The sequence below is a fragment of the Belonocnema kinseyi genome, chromosome 7 (genome assembly GCF_010883055.1).
Source record: "Belonocnema kinseyi isolate 2016_QV_RU_SX_M_011 chromosome 7, B_treatae_v1, whole genome shotgun sequence".
Lineage (NCBI taxonomy): Eukaryota > Metazoa > Arthropoda > Insecta > Hymenoptera > Cynipidae > Belonocnema > Belonocnema kinseyi.
The window spans coordinates 104,133,819-104,148,791 of NC_046663.1; the positions used below are offsets into that span (position 1 = coordinate 104,133,819).

Here is a 14,973-nt window from a genome sequence, read left to right on the forward strand (position 1 = left end):
AGGTCTACACATAAACTTTTCAGATTGTTTACATATGCTCAAACTTTGAATTATTCTTTATTTTATATCATGGAAATCAAGTGTGGAACTTATATGTTAGGCTAATAAAAGGGGTAAAAAAGTAAAAAAGTAACCAAAAATAATGATAATTGTAGTAATAAGTATAACGTAGTTTAAAAACATAAAATTCCTCTTTAAATGATTGAACAAAATTTAAAAATCTAAATTTGCTATCCAATATTTTTTTTATTAAACTCGATATCATACACTTTTTTGTGCGTGTAGCTGTTCCATCAAAGTCTAAATATTCACGATTATTTATTGAGGGAAATTAATAGAAAATATATAAACGTATGCATCTCTCTCATCTCTTACTTATTTCACTCAATTCTACCTCAATGTTCATTATCTACCAATCTTAAAACTTTTTCTCCATTGTGACGATACAAAAAAGTTCCAATTCTTTCGCTTGGTCTCTCAAATATAATTTTTTGTATAAACTACGTTTATATATACCTAGTCGAAAACAATAGAGAAGTCAGTCTTGAAAGATCTACGATCGATGCTATACATATTATCAGCTGTACATTCGTAAACTCCAGCATCCATCTGGGTTGTCGGATCAATCTCCAACTTTGATTTGATTTTGTCTTCTCCAATTTGCCATTCATGCACCTAAAAATATTAAGCGAATAAAAAAGAAAATTGTGTGCCCCTTGTTATTTTTATTAATAATAAAATATCAGGTGTACTTATGGAAATCCAAAATAATACAGTGAACTTCTACCTATTTTAAAGATTGCCTATTCGAAATCCTATATACACGCTTATTTGAAATTGCGCAGTTCCGTCACTTCCCACCACGGTCTTTGTACGGACATTACGGTGACGCTCGCGTCATTGGCTGACCAGTTAAAAAAGGAGGTCCGAAACTCCGAAGAGCAGGAAGCCTTCGTTCGTTTCGTTTGAGTTGAGTATGTTAGCATGATGTCCTGGGAATGCGGACAACTTTTTTCAGAACATATTTTATACCTAAAAGTAAGTTTAAATATACGAATATTAATATTTTGCAAGTGTACAATCTATTTTCTCAGTAATTTTCCATTCTTTTGTCGATTGATGACCTTTAAGTGTTACGAAATAAAATATACAAAATTTCAGGTTGGTGTATCAGATCGGGTAACCTAACCTTAAATTTCGGACAGTTGATTTTATTTCGTAAATCTGAAAGCTCTTCATTCGATAAAGGGATGAAACAGAATTGTGCAAATGTATTTACATTTGAAAAATATTACTATTCAGACCTTTGTAACTTACTTTTACGTTTTGAATATTTTCTCCAAAAAGTTGTCTGCACTCCTATATGTCAAGAACTATGATCACCTTCCTGACATATCCACCTACCCTTCCATGACCGCGACCTTATGCTATAATTCACTATTCCGCGAAATATTTAAGTTGTTTTTTGATTTTATTATATTGATTTTTCGTTGGCAAATTGTACTATTTTAAGGAAATGTTATATTTGTCACGTCGTACGTCAACAAAAACAGTACATGCATACTGAAATGCATGTAGGTTAACGGATTGTGACTTTTTCAACTACGCATGTGCCAAAAAGAAGCACGGGTCTATTTAAAATTACATAGTGTAAACTTGTAATACTGCATTAATAATAAATTGTGTAAAGAAATCAACTTTTTCTTACATTCAATTTAATTAATTTTTTTAAAGTGATAATTTGTTTGAAATATATATGTTAATTATTATTGATAGCATTTATAGATTTCAAATCGACCTGCGCTTGTTTTGTTGGCTCATGCGCTGTTAAAAAAGTTACATACAGCTAATGAACGTCGCTTGGCACAAATAACCTGAATGTCGCGGTAGAGATGGGAACCCCTCCAGCTTTAAAATTAACGAACGTGTTCGTTGCAAGTCCTTTAAAATAGGCGGAAGTTCACTGTATTTATCATTTCTCGTACTATGCAACATTTTTTTTAACTTACATGTAGATAAAGATGAATATAAATTTCGTTTCCGTCTTTATACCATGTTATGTGAGGTCTTGGAGTTCCGCGAGCAACACAGAGAAAAGCAATTTTGTGTCCGAGAACGTATTCCAAATCAAAATGAGACGCGAGAATAATCTTCGCTCCCTGGGGAAAAAATCATGTAAGGAATATCAATTATTTTCAATAGAGATATCAAAATTAGATTCAGAATTTCTTCAATAAAAATAACACCGGGTGTCCATCCAAAGAACTAACAAAATTTGGAACATGTTTTGATTACTTTTATTGATTGAATACTTACGTGTTGATTGTTGTAATATTGGTCGCTTTCCGGATCGCGGTATTTTCCAGTAATCGGTAAACCAATTTGAACTCTAGATTTGCTTCTACTTCTGGCGCGTCCTCTTCTTGCAGAAATTTCTTGCGAAATTAACAAAAGCAATGCCAGAAAAATTAGCACCGATGTCGTACGAGGCATGGTATTCTGAAATCAATAAAACGATCTTAAGTCATCAATGTATAATTGTATATAATTTTCAGTTATGCAAATTTCTACAGTATTATTTTCAATCTAATAAAAAAAAGTGGACGGGCAAAATGATTCTGAATTTCTCTTTGAACAGGATTTTTGTTATGTTCAGTTTTCAAAAGCTGCGAATGCTGCATTTCATCCAATCTAAGGAAATTGCCCTAAACTTAAAATGGTCTATTTTTGAAGGTGTACATTTTTATTCTCGAATAGGAATGTTTTAAATTATTCCAAATTTTTAACTGTACAGTTTTTGGTAGGGCCAATTGCAGCCTCGACAGAAAGAACGTTGTATCAATACAAGCTTTTTGGCCATAGAGTTCTGTAGATTTTTTCCTTTTCAAACTGTTTTTCCATTCCACGGAAGCGCTGCAATCGCCAAACTGTCAACAAAAATGTGAAACATGAATTTTTGAATAAATGTCGAAATCATCGTGTTTATTTACTTTTTATCAATCTAAAATATCAAAAGCTACAATTATAACTGTTGAGCCAGGTTAAGAAAAAGAAAATTGATTTAATCAGAATACAAGCAAACATGAATTAAAGGGCGCTAGAGAGTCTGGAAAAGCTTAAGTTAATAAAAAGAAAACAGAAGTACCAGTATTAAAGCGTCAGAGCTAGTTAGACCAAAAATGTCATTTTTAAAAGGGAGAATAGTTATTTTCAAAATTTACCGACTTCAGTTTTTGAATTTTTGTCGACATTTAAGCAAAATCAATGTTCTGTTTTTGTGATTGTTCAAAATTTCTAAAGTTAGATTTGAGAAACGACACTTGAATTTCAGATTAATGTAAAATAAATAAACTCGACTATTTTGACATTTTTTTCCGAATTATATTTTCAAATTTTTATTGACACTTCCGATCGCAGTGGTTTCGCGGAATGTAAAAACAAGCAGTTACAAAGATAATAACTCTATTGAAATCCACAGTCAAAAAACTTTTGTTGATACAACGCTCTTTTTTTCGTAGCTTCAATTTAAAATTAGATGCAGCAGAACCTCGATATAACGGTCAACGTTAATTTCGGTTTTAAGGCCTACATTTAAATCATTTAATTCTTAAAGTTTTTCGAACTTAAATTTTTGAAGAATTAACCCGGAACGTTGCTAATTAGCCTACACAACATTTCTAAAAGTACGTCCCACAGTGTATAAAATTAATTAAATGTATTTATAGCTTACTTTGACATTTTATCCCCCCGGTCAAATACGAGTAAAACAAAAACACACAACATCGAATACTCATTCTATTCACCCTGGTAAAAAACTTGAAAATTTAAAAATATAACTTCAATTTTTTATTTTTGTGTATTAATAACTTCCGATAGGATATTCTACAATTCTACGCACATCCTGTATTCAAAATCATTTAATTCCAAACGCTCTAAGTTTAAATTTGTTTAATTTAATAATGCTTTGATTGCTTAGAAAGAGATACCCTAAAAGTGGAGAGTTTAGCCAACAGTAGATGACATTAAGTTACAAAATATTATAAAAATCGTGTTTATTCGATTTTGATGGTACTCCTTCATGTATTTTGAAGCACTGCTTCTGAAACTAACCTTTTTTCGTAGCTTTAATATTTTCCCAGATGTTCAAGATTTAATGTTCAATATCACATAAAAGATGAAGAAATCGCATTGCGCACGTGAAAAAAAGTTAAAAAACACGACTTCATTTTCGGAAACAGGATAATTAAACATTCCGCATGCTTTCATTTTAACCGTATTAGAAACCATTAGCATTTCTAATTGGTTTAACATAAGACTTCAGAAACAGCAAAAAATGGAGGATTTCACTTTTCAAACGTGTCTTTCTAAAAATTTCAAAAATATTAGCATTTTCGCTTTCAGGTTCGTATTCTACGGGAAAAAACATACTGAAACGTCCTATCAATTGATGATAAATAAAATCTTATTACCTAATGTAATATTTTCCCACCACCGACAGAAATTTAGGTACATTTCCTTTGATCGTTTGAAAATTCATAATTCACTTTAAAGACGAAAATCTGTGCAAAAAACTGAATGTACAACTTTGCAAGTAGAATCATTTAAAAGATTAGGAACGAATTCGCCTACGTCGAAACTACTTTAATGAACGCGTCAAAAAATATTTTGCTTCAAAGTTTCAGTTTTTTTTTAGCAAATTGAACATTTTGAAAGCTTGAGTTCAATTTTGCTAAATCTAGAAAAGTGTTTTTAAACATTTGTAAAAATCATGAAATCAAGAAAAAATCATACTCTTTAAATCTAAATTAAGAACACGATTAAATATTATGCCATTTCTGAGTATTTATACAAAATATTTTTTCGCACAATATACATTTTTGGGAGCCAAAAGTCCGAGATTCATCGTTAACTTTATTTTTGTAAAAGGTCCAACTTCATATTTGTATATACAAAGGAATATAAAAGAATCTGATGCTGCACCTTATAAACAATGAAAATTAATGAAAAATCTCGGACTTTTAGCTCCAAAAATTAATATTGAATGAGTAGATAGTTTGAATAAGTACTCAGCCATTACATAGTATTTATTCATGCTCTAGATTTAGATTTCATAAGCAGGATTTGCTTTTTATTTCATGATTTTTCCAAATTTTTAGGAGCACTCTTCTAAATTTGGCAAAAAGTTGAACGCAAGATTTCAAAATGTTAATTTCGCTGAAAAAGCTTCTAACTTTGAAACTAAATGTTTGTTTAGTTGTTCACTAAACTAATTTTAACGTAGGTTGATTCGACACATAATTTTCGCAGATACAGTTTCTGCACAGATATTCCTCTTTAAAGTGAAGTATGAATTTTCGAACGGACCCAAACTTTCTGTCGGCTGTGTCGTAGAAAATACTAATAAACATAAGCTAATTAATTATAGATAATAATTTATTGACGCTTATTGTGTTTAAGTGTTTTGTCGTCTTTGAATAAGTATTCTATATACATTGGTATTCTTAATTAATTATTATCCACTTTAGTATGGTCTCCCCTATTTCCCATATTAATTTTTGTGACCTCAAAATAAAAATTGTTTAAATTTAGTGTCTTTTACATTGAAGATGTATAATGATTGATGAAACTATGTAATTGAAAGTGTTTAACTATAAAGGCCTGAATTTCGAAAATTTCAGTGTTCAGAAAAAATGGTTAGATATGGGGAATTTTTTACGGAGATTTGAATAGTCATCATGAAATTTCAATATAAAGATTTAGTTTTGATATTGATACCCTAAATACTTACAGTTCTACAGACTGTGTTCGTTGACGATACAGACCTCCGATGTAACTGACAAGCCTCTACTCATCACTTCCCTAGTATCTCCCCTATCCTGTCTATTAGATTGTTATAGTTGATACCTCGTAACTACAATCGTTTATATTATTCGCCAAATACAAAACCCTACTATATATCATCTTTGATATATCTTCCGTACCAGATGCCTGTATCTTCGATATAACATGTCTATATCTTCAATAAATCCGATTTATGAAGAAATCCCAACAAAATAATTAAGATTAGAACAGTTTGAGCACTATATTTTTTGAAGAAAAATGCAATAGATGTCTAGCGGGATTTAATTTTTTTTTTAATTTTTGTTTGTTTATGAATTGGACTTTCAGATGTTACACAAACTATTATTACTTTTAAATTTTTTGTTACACTTTGAAAAAAAATCCTTATCATTTTTATTAAATCAATTTAAAGTTCCTATAATTTTAAGTTACTAATGTAATGATACTAACGTAATAATTTGGAATTCAAATAAGTTCGCAATGCTTAGGTCTGTGAAATAAGCTCATAGTTATGGCCAACAAAACTCAGTACCATATTTTTACTTGGTCTTCTAAAAAGAGTATAAAAGCAAAAGAGAGCTCAGTTTTTGATAGTTTTTCTTAAAGTAGACAACCTAAAAAGGCACGCCTGTTCTTGACAGAATCGGAACAATTCTTTGTGCGAATTTCAGTTAAACGATTTTAACAAAATAAAACCACATTTATTCCTTCTTTTTACTTTATGATTATTTCTTAATCCGTAATCTTTATCTATCTGTTTCTCTTGTAGGAAGTTTCTTTCTCTATTATTTTCTTTCACTTTTTTTGGTTCCTCTCGTAGGAACTGAGTTTCTTTTTTCTATTATTTTCTCCTACCCTCTCCTACTCTCTCCCTGGTCCCTCTCGTAGGAATAGAGTTTTTAAATTTGACTATATTCTTTACATTATTTCAAAACAATGCGTTTCCACTGATAAAGTCTCCAGTCCTATCATGTTGCCATACTTTAATGGAAGATTTCCAAAATTATTAACCTTCATTCAATAAAATTAGTTGACATAGAGATCAACTGTCGTACGTGTGAATACTAAATATGTCCGGGAGAACCCGCGTTTGATATAACAGAAACATTACTCCACTCAGGTCCAATTATTTGCTAATAAAAATGATCCGCAAATTAAATTAAATACTATAATACCTATTTTTTAATATCTAAAATCAAAGACTTTAAACACAAATTTTGATCATTACATTTTGAATACGAAATTTAATTTCTATAGTATTAAGAATGTAACTTTGATGACAAGAGGTTCAAAAATATTTATGAAAGTTTTCCTCGTTGAAAAAAAAAAAAATTGTCATGAGGTTGTTATAAGGACAACCGCGGAATTGCATCCGCTCCCGGTGAAACCGTGGTAAAATTTCAGCTGTAACCACGTCTTACAACCTTGAGCTAGGTTGTTACAGACTACGAGATATATTCAAAACGATGATCCGGAAAAAATCTTGTACACCGTGAGGACAGGGAGCAACCTAAGGACGACCGCTTTATAAATTGTCCCCGCAAGTTTCTTAGCCTCTCATTGACACGCAGGGACCTGATCAGGAATTCTTTAAGTTCTGGAACTTTCTAGGAGTTAATGGTTTACTTAACGAGGTGGATCCCAGCTATACCAACCAAGAATCCAATTCTGGGGATTCCCCGGTTTTCGGAAAATAATCGACCTTCTGGAATTCTAGACGTGATCTCCGGCGATTTTCTATACATCGAAGTTTCTAGCAGATTTGAACATGAGAAGTTCTTGCTTTTTAGGGTTTCTATGTCGTTTAATTTTCTATAATCATCGATATTGAATGTAATCTCTAATGGCTTTTCGGGAAAGATCAATCGATGTCATCAACTTCCACCTAGAATGGTACATATTTAAAATTCAGTGTATCAAGCCTTTCAGAAATGTTGACGTGATCCCTGACGATTTTCTATACATTGGAGTTTCTATAAGGTCTGTCTGAAATATGACGTGCGATATCGTTACGTTTTCTAGTACTAGAGACATCAACGCAGTTAATCATAATAACCGCTTACTCTAACCAACCTTAATTTATTTAGATTTTAGATAGATCGATCGAAGTTTCTGTTAGCTTCGTTGCCTGCAGTTTCAATCAGCTGTTAGATTATTTCTTGCATAACATTTCTAGAAACGTTCATATGTGATTTATACCTAAATTCTAGAACGATCGATTGATTCAAGTTTGTATAAAGATACAGGTTTTTTCTATCAAACTTTCTAGAAACATCGATATTGGCTGTAATCTTCATCTACATTCGAGAAAGAGCAATCAAAGATTGTAAATATTTCGATGCACAGATTTCTAGAAAGTTCGATCGTTCTTTCTCGAATGTAGATCAAGATTACATCCAACAGGGCTTCGCAGTATATAAGGCTCTGGAGTTGAGTTCTACAACATTTAGGGTTGTTCAGTTAGATTTATATAAAATATATAAATAGGCACAAAATTTCAGTCGTATGCAAGGTTGCACATTAAAATTTTGCAGTACATAGAGCTTCCGTCCGCTCAAAAGTATTGGACCAATTGTTCCATTGTTTTGAACAGCACTTATTAAAACTATGTTTAGTGTTATCATGGTTGTCCCCACGAGAAGCTAGGGAAAAGGGTTCGTCTATCTTTTTAGAGACCCACATGCAAAGATAAGGCTGCATATGCTGAGAGGTCGGCCGCTATTCCAGAGTCAACGTTTAAGACACCTCGTCCAGGTGACATTTTGCTTTCGGAGCAGGCTATAATGAGTTAGTTCTCACCCACTGTCAGCCCCAAAATCGGCGCTACCTAAAATTTAATCCGAGTAAAAACGCTTTAAATTGAGTTCGACTTGGTGATGTCTTGAGTTCGTCTTCAAGACATCGATGTCTGGCTGCGTCTCAAAACGGAGTCGAGGCATAATCATTCGTCTTACTTTCATGGTCATGAGAGGTTTACTTGTCTTAAGACGAGCCTTGTCTTGGCTGAGATGGTCGGCATAAACTTGTCTCAAGACGAACCTTTTTTGACTCAGAAATGATATTAAAATTGATGAATGAAAATTTTTTAAGTATTAAATTAGTTAATTTTATTTTGAAAATTCAGAATCTGTGGGTTTGAGTGAGTATAAACTTAAAAAATTTTATTCAAAAAAATTAAAATTGTCATTTTATGGAAGGATCTCCTAAGCCGTTAGAAATACGTAAAACAAACAACATTTTCGGTATCCTCGCCAAACGAGTATAATTCAAATTAAAATCCGTAAATAGAAATGTATATATTGTATAAAAATATACAATATTGTTTAATCATTAACAAACATTAGCTTTTATGCCAGTCAGAATGATCCTTTTTGTTAGGAAAGGTATACACTTGAAGTTATAAAACGCTCGTCTTGGAGTCATCAAAATTCGACTCAAGATATAAGTATACGACTTCAGGACATAGAAACCTGTCTCCAAGACATAAATTGAAGGCTGGATCCGCATCGAACCTTAGACATGCTAAAGTCGAGCTTTTCGACTTCAGCATGCCTTGATTGGGGGCAATTCGAATCGTAACCAAGTCGAAGAATTTTCTCTCGGGTATGCACACACACGCTATAAAACTATATACTTCTTTTCTATATTAATCCTATAATCCTTTCTGAATTAAAATTTGTTGGTACAAATTTCAAATTTCAATTGGAAGTACGTGAAAATTTCAACAATAAGTTTTTTATATTCAACGAATCGAGAATTTAAATCTTCAGTATTGAATTATTTTTTAATTGGTATAGTGTAAATTTGGAAAATTCCCAATTGAAACTTTACAGAATAGATAACTACTTACAAGTATAAAAGTGGTAAATAGAAGCATTAGGAGTTGCATAATACTTTAAAATGTTCAAAAAAATGCATTGTTGCATTTTTTGCAGTTACAAAATTATAACAATAAATCTTATCTGTTTTTGGAAAGACCTGCCTAAAATGTTTCCGAATTGTTTTCTTTCTTACTACCATTAATACTTTCTGGATTTTTTAGATTTAAAACGTCCAAAATTCGAAAATTTTAAAAATTAGTTCTGCAATAAGTTACACTATTAATGTAATAGAATTAAAAATTTAAAAATATCACAGTTAAAACGCAAATTAATCAAAATGTCCCTAATTTTTAAATTCGGAATTTCAAGTGTACATAAAATTTACATATTTTTTAAAATTATAAAAATAGATTCAAGAGTTTAGACGGAACTATAAAGGACTTCAAAAAAAATATAATTAGTCTTTTAGCTTGAACTAAATCCTCTAAAATTTTGCCGATTTGTGTCAATAATGTATATATATTTTTAAAATTGCCTTTGCTCAGAATTATGATTAGATGCAATTCGCGATTGAAGCTTATTGTTAATAAGAGAACATAACATAATCGGTTTTGAAGCCACGTCGATCCACTGCATACTGATTGTCAGCCTGACATTCATAATATCCTGCATCCTTCTGCGTCGCAGGATCAATTTCCATTTTAGATTTCACTGTATCATTTCCAATTGGCCATTCATGCACCTGAAAATTTTTCGGTTCAAAAATATTGAAATTGAATACAAAATTTATTTATTTATTTCAAAGATAAGATCAATAAGTTATCATTTGAAATGATTATAATTTCACCTGGAAGAAGCTGTGGTGGTATAATTCGATACCATCTTTAAACCAAGTTATTTCAGGCCTCGGAACACCAACAGCCATACAGAAAAATGTAATTTTTCTTCCCAGCATGTAATCGAATTCAAAATGCGATGATTTTACAATTCTGGCTGCCTGAATTGGGAAAATATTGATTTATTAATTCACATTTGACCTTTTTTTAGACTTATTGTGCAATACTCAACACTTTTCCCCCAATTTTCCATTCGTAAAAATACTACATTCTTTACAATTGAACAGTTGTGTGCTATAACAGCGTACTTGCAATTTCAGAAAATTATTGCCTTTTATTTTTCTTCATAATTTAATGAGGAACAAATAAAAAACAACTGATTTTTAAAAAGACACTTGGTTGTTCCCACTCGTGAATTTTCTTCTTATAAATTTCCAATAAATTAACTCCAGAAAATCCGTGAGATATTTTTTTTTACAAATTATATTTGACAAGAAATACCTGGTCTCACAAATTTATTCGAACCTTCCACACTTTAAAAATATATTTTAATTCAAAAAAATTCTCCCACCATTTCTCTTATTTGGCAAAGTGCGAAAGAATTGTTTTATAATTGCCGCACAGGTTGGATGCGCATGAATATTTCAGAAATTTTTACTTTTCCTAATATTAACTGAATCTTTATTTGACTGAATTGCAATTTGTCATAATTTTCATTCTTCTAAACAAATATTTTGCTTTATCATTTTTTCGAATTACTATTTGCCATTATTTTTTTTGTAATTTTTATTTGACTAAATCGCCATTTTTCATAATTGAAATTAATTATTCTAATTGGATGATTTTAATCTCCCCATTTTTATACAAAATAAAATTTTTTTACATGACGATTCGGAAGAATGAATATTAAGACAAATGGCCTTTCAGAAAATCAAAAACGAAGGAAAATAATAAGTCAAGAAAAACTAAAGTAAGTACAAGTGGCAACTAATTCGGAAGAATTTAAATAGTGCAAACTGGTAATTCGGAAGGAATGAAACTTATTCTAAATGGGTATTCGAAAAAAATGAGGGAAATGGTAAGTCGGACAAAGGAAAATTATGACAAATGGCAATGAGGAAAAATAAATATGAGTGCAAACAGTAATTCGGTAAAACAAAAATTATCTGAGCACCTCTCTCGGTTAATTATAATTTAAGACAAATATTTTTTTAAAAGTTGAATAGGCGAAAAACGATAAGCCATAGTTTATTTGTTTTAGCTCCGGAAGCAAGTCGACTCACATCCTTATTTTCGTAGTAATTATCACTGGCAGGATTTCGGCTAAGATTTGGCATACTGTGAACTCCAAATCGATTAATATTCCCAGTTATTCTACGTCTGCCTCCTCCTCTACCTCCCTTTGCAGCATCCGCATAAATAGAGGCCATTGTCATGAGCAGCAAACAATAAAACCACCAGTTCATAATTTACCCTGACATTAAGGAATCAATATTAGAGTTCAAGATTAATATCCACGTCTCCCATAAATAAAAATAAATTCAGACCCAATATTAAAAACACTTTATTCCTTAGAACAAAAATTTAATCGAGTAATGAAATTTGATAATATCTTCAATTTTAATTCATGGCACATAATGACTCAACAAAAAAACAAAAATATTACCCATTATTTCTAGGGTTTCGTAGAAAATCCTTATACAGTTGGTAAAATACCTGTCTTTCCGTGTTTCGCGTCTCTATTACGAGGAAAAATACTGAGAACTCTGAGGAAAATGCGTATCATAGCGTTGCTATTTAATACGTAAAAATGTAGGCGTTTTGGCTCAAAATGACCCTATTAGTAATACGCCTAGAACACAAAGTGCTAGGTCTATCAACCTGATATTTTGCATGCAGATGTGTCTTATGGATCTAATAAATCCGTTTTACTCAAAATGACCCTGTTAACACACCTAGCTCGGAAACCATTACTTTTACCGACTTCCTTTTTTTGTATGGAAATGTGTTTCAAGTATCTAATGCGAGGAAACTTTCAAAATTGACTCAAATTTGGCTCGAAACTTCCATAACAGGTGCGGAAATTTTCTGAAAAAGCGAAAATATTTCTTTTTAAACTCCGAACATCAGCATTAAAGAATTATTCCCAAATTTAACTTAAAACCAACATGCGGAATTGGAAATCTTCACAAATAGAACAAAGACAAAAAGCGGAAAAATCTTAACCTGACTCCTTCCTACGAAACCCTTAAGTGAGGGCTCGTGTCACCCGATTCACAATCTGATTTCTAATTAAGAATAGTTTTTAAAGAATAAATAAAAATTTCTTACCGCTTTAAGAAAACTTGTGTTCCCTGTGGACAAAGTGCACTGAATGAAACCGTTTTGTACCTAGAATCTAAAATATGTTGGGACCACAGTAGATGGAAACTCATACAGTGGTGAGAGAATTATGAGTCTCAATTGAATAATTATGCATAACCCATTGCCAGCAAGCGCATCGCTCAATCTCAACGAGAGTGTGATGGCTTGCCAAAACATTAAAGGATTATTACTGAGAAAGATCCTACAATGTAGAGATTAGAGTTGCGTGTTAATATTCTTGTATGATGATGATCAAAATAAGTGCTTGAAAATTAAAAATGCTACGGGAAAGAAGTCGATTTTAATATAATTTATATTTTTTATGCTTCAGGGGTCTCTGGAACGTGCCATTCATCAGCAGTTGCTATTTAATCAACTCTACGATCATTAGGAACAAAGAAACTCGACCCTCGTACTCGGAAGGCGATTTAGACCCGGATATGGCATTTGCTTCAGCTAACAGAGAAAGGCTTATATTTATGTACGTCAGTAATAGACTGGAGTTTGGACATCTGGTTATTCCTGATTCGTTTGATACTTCCTTGACTAATCCTGACTTGTATCAGATTTTTGATAATAAGCTCGATTGGGAAAAGAGGTACATTCATGAGAATTATAGCAAGAATTTTGAGGAGGGTCAAGTGCCTATACAGGTAATTAATTTCGAAAAATGCTTAGAATTTAGGTACTAATAATTCCATCCTTCATTTTTTATTATCGCTACTTCTTGGAAAGAATAATAAATTCATTGGGATTGTATCAAAACTGGGCAAAATATATTAAATCGAGAAACAGATTTAAGTGGAATTTGATTGATTTCAAATTTTTGTCAAGAGGGTTCATTTTTATTTCATTCACATTGTGCAAATTTGAACTGTAGAATTTCAGTTTTTAATTTCCTAGAAATCATCATTTAAAATTTTAAAACTTCAAATACTTCAAGCCTTAAAAAGAAAACAGTTTGAAATTTTTTATTTAAATTTTAAAGAAATCAATAATTTATCAATTGAGTCATTCAAAATAGACACAATATTGTCAATATTATTATCCCTGCTATATTATTTTAAATGTAATTAATATAATGCTTTACTCTTTTTCCAGCCTTGCCCAGATGTTTACTGGTTCCCTATTATTAACACAAGAATGACCAAAGAGATGATAGAAATTATGGAGAATTTTGGCCAGTGGTCTGATGGATCGAATAAGGTAAACATAAATTTTTAATAATTACTTTCTATATTGATCTTTGGTCTGTTATTTCAAACAAAACATAAAACAATACATTCAGCCTGTCATTAATTTTTTTTCTACATGCATACAGTGGAAAATTTCGCCCTCAGTATATTTTTTGTATGAAGTACTCCGTAATGTTTCATCATTGTAATTATACTTTACAGATACCAACACAAATTTATTAATTTTACTGCGAAGTTTATGTTAGAATTAAAAAATATTTCACTTTAAGAAATAAATCATTATTGTCGACTAATGGGGATCCAAAGCGTAAAAATGGTAATTTATATTTGAAATTAAGACGAAGACCTGTGAATTGTCTCTCACAATTTCTTTAATCTTCAGATGTCTCACAATTTCTTTAATCTTCAGATGAAATATTTGAGTGGCAAAAACAATATTCTTTTAAGTGTTTAGAAGATTAAAAGTTTTCAGTAATCATTTTAAATATTAATATATGTGACAAATCCGTAAAATTTGGTTGTATATCATCTTTTATCAAACATTTGTTTTTTATTTTTCCATTTATTCAAACGGCTTTTTTCGATAAAAAAAATTATCAGAGATATAGCATTTATAACATTTTAAAAATCAATCCAAGCTCAACATTGTAAGCCCAACAACGCACGAAATGAAAATAGTCAAGGGCAGAAAAACATCGCGTTTTAAAAGCCCCACTAGATTATCATAACAACTTTTTAGATATTCTTGAAAAATCTAAAATTGACATTTTTCTTGTATCAAAAATAATGAAAAATCAACAATTATATTTTGTGGTCAAATTGTGGGTCCGGATGCAATAAGGGCACATAAAATTTTTTCGTGCGAAAACGAAGTCCCCTGGAGGCTTTAGAAAAAATTTTCGAATTTTAATTTTC

The 14,973-nt window shown here is 31.2% G+C and overlaps 3 protein-coding genes across 14 annotated transcripts in view; 1 reads left to right on the plus strand and 2 right to left on the minus strand.

Moving 5' to 3' along the window:
* Positions 1 to 5,885, minus strand: part of LOC117177576 (immunoglobulin domain-containing protein oig-4-like) — a 10,168-nt gene extending 4,283 nt beyond the window's left edge. For 2 of the 7 annotated variants that reach the window (XM_033368401.1, XM_033368404.1), the window contains exons 1-5: positions 5,789 to 5,885; positions 2,793 to 2,927; positions 2,317 to 2,499; positions 2,010 to 2,159; positions 517 to 675 (exon numbers count right to left, since the gene is read on the minus strand). In XM_033368401.1, coding sequence (XP_033224292.1) covers positions 517 to 675; positions 2,010 to 2,159; positions 2,317 to 2,493 — 486 coding nt within the window. In that variant the 5' untranslated portion in view covers positions 2,494 to 2,499; positions 2,793 to 2,927; positions 5,789 to 5,885. Of the gene's footprint in view, positions 1 to 226; positions 676 to 2,009; positions 2,160 to 2,316; positions 2,500 to 2,739; positions 2,928 to 3,730; positions 3,783 to 5,788 lie in introns of those variants that run through there. The other 5 variants (XM_033368400.1, XM_033368405.1, XM_033368402.1 and 2 more) reach the window with 5 other exon arrangements.
* LOC117177572 (procollagen-lysine,2-oxoglutarate 5-dioxygenase) overlaps positions 1 to 14,973 on the plus strand; it is a 30,014-nt gene that overhangs the window by 11,922 nt on the left and 3,119 nt on the right. For all 4 annotated transcript variants that reach the window (XM_033368394.1, XM_033368392.1, XM_033368393.1 and 1 more), the window contains 2 exons: positions 13,194 to 13,515; positions 13,964 to 14,068. In XM_033368394.1, coding sequence (XP_033224285.1) covers positions 13,194 to 13,515; positions 13,964 to 14,068 — 427 coding nt within the window. The remainder of the gene's footprint in view (positions 1 to 13,193; positions 13,516 to 13,963; positions 14,069 to 14,973) is intronic.
* On the minus strand, positions 10,028 to 12,904 carry LOC117177574 (immunoglobulin domain-containing protein oig-4-like). Of its 3 annotated transcripts, XM_033368397.1 has the most exons (6): positions 12,830 to 12,886; positions 12,454 to 12,586; positions 12,215 to 12,350; positions 11,782 to 11,972; positions 10,510 to 10,659; positions 10,246 to 10,404 (listed from the first exon to the last, which is right to left on the minus strand). In XM_033368397.1, the coding sequence occupies exons 4-6, from the start codon at positions 11,962 to 11,964 to the stop codon at positions 10,246 to 10,248; spliced, it is 492 nt and encodes a 163-aa protein (XP_033224288.1). In that variant the 5' UTR covers positions 11,965 to 11,972; positions 12,215 to 12,350; positions 12,454 to 12,586; positions 12,830 to 12,886. The 3 variants fall into 3 exon arrangements, with proteins under 3 accessions (XP_033224289.1, XP_033224288.1, XP_033224290.1); XM_033368398.1 differs by lacking the exon at positions 12,215 to 12,350 and having other exon boundaries at positions 10,028 to 10,404; positions 12,380 to 12,586; XM_033368399.1 differs by lacking the exons at positions 12,215 to 12,350; positions 12,454 to 12,586 and having other exon boundaries at positions 12,830 to 12,904.

Coding starts and splice junctions, on each gene's coding strand:
- LOC117177574 (XM_033368398.1), bottom strand. CDS start 11,964: ATGAACTGGTGGTTTTATTGTTTGCTGCTCATGACAATGGCCTCTATT. Junction 10,660..11,781: donor ATTACTACGAAAATAAGGAT/GTGAGTCGACTT, acceptor TTCCCAATTCAG/GCAGCCAGAATTGTAAAATC. Junction 10,405..10,509: donor ACCACCACAGCTTCTTCCAG/GTGAAATTATAA, acceptor AAAAATTTTCAG/GTGCATGAATGGCCAATTGG.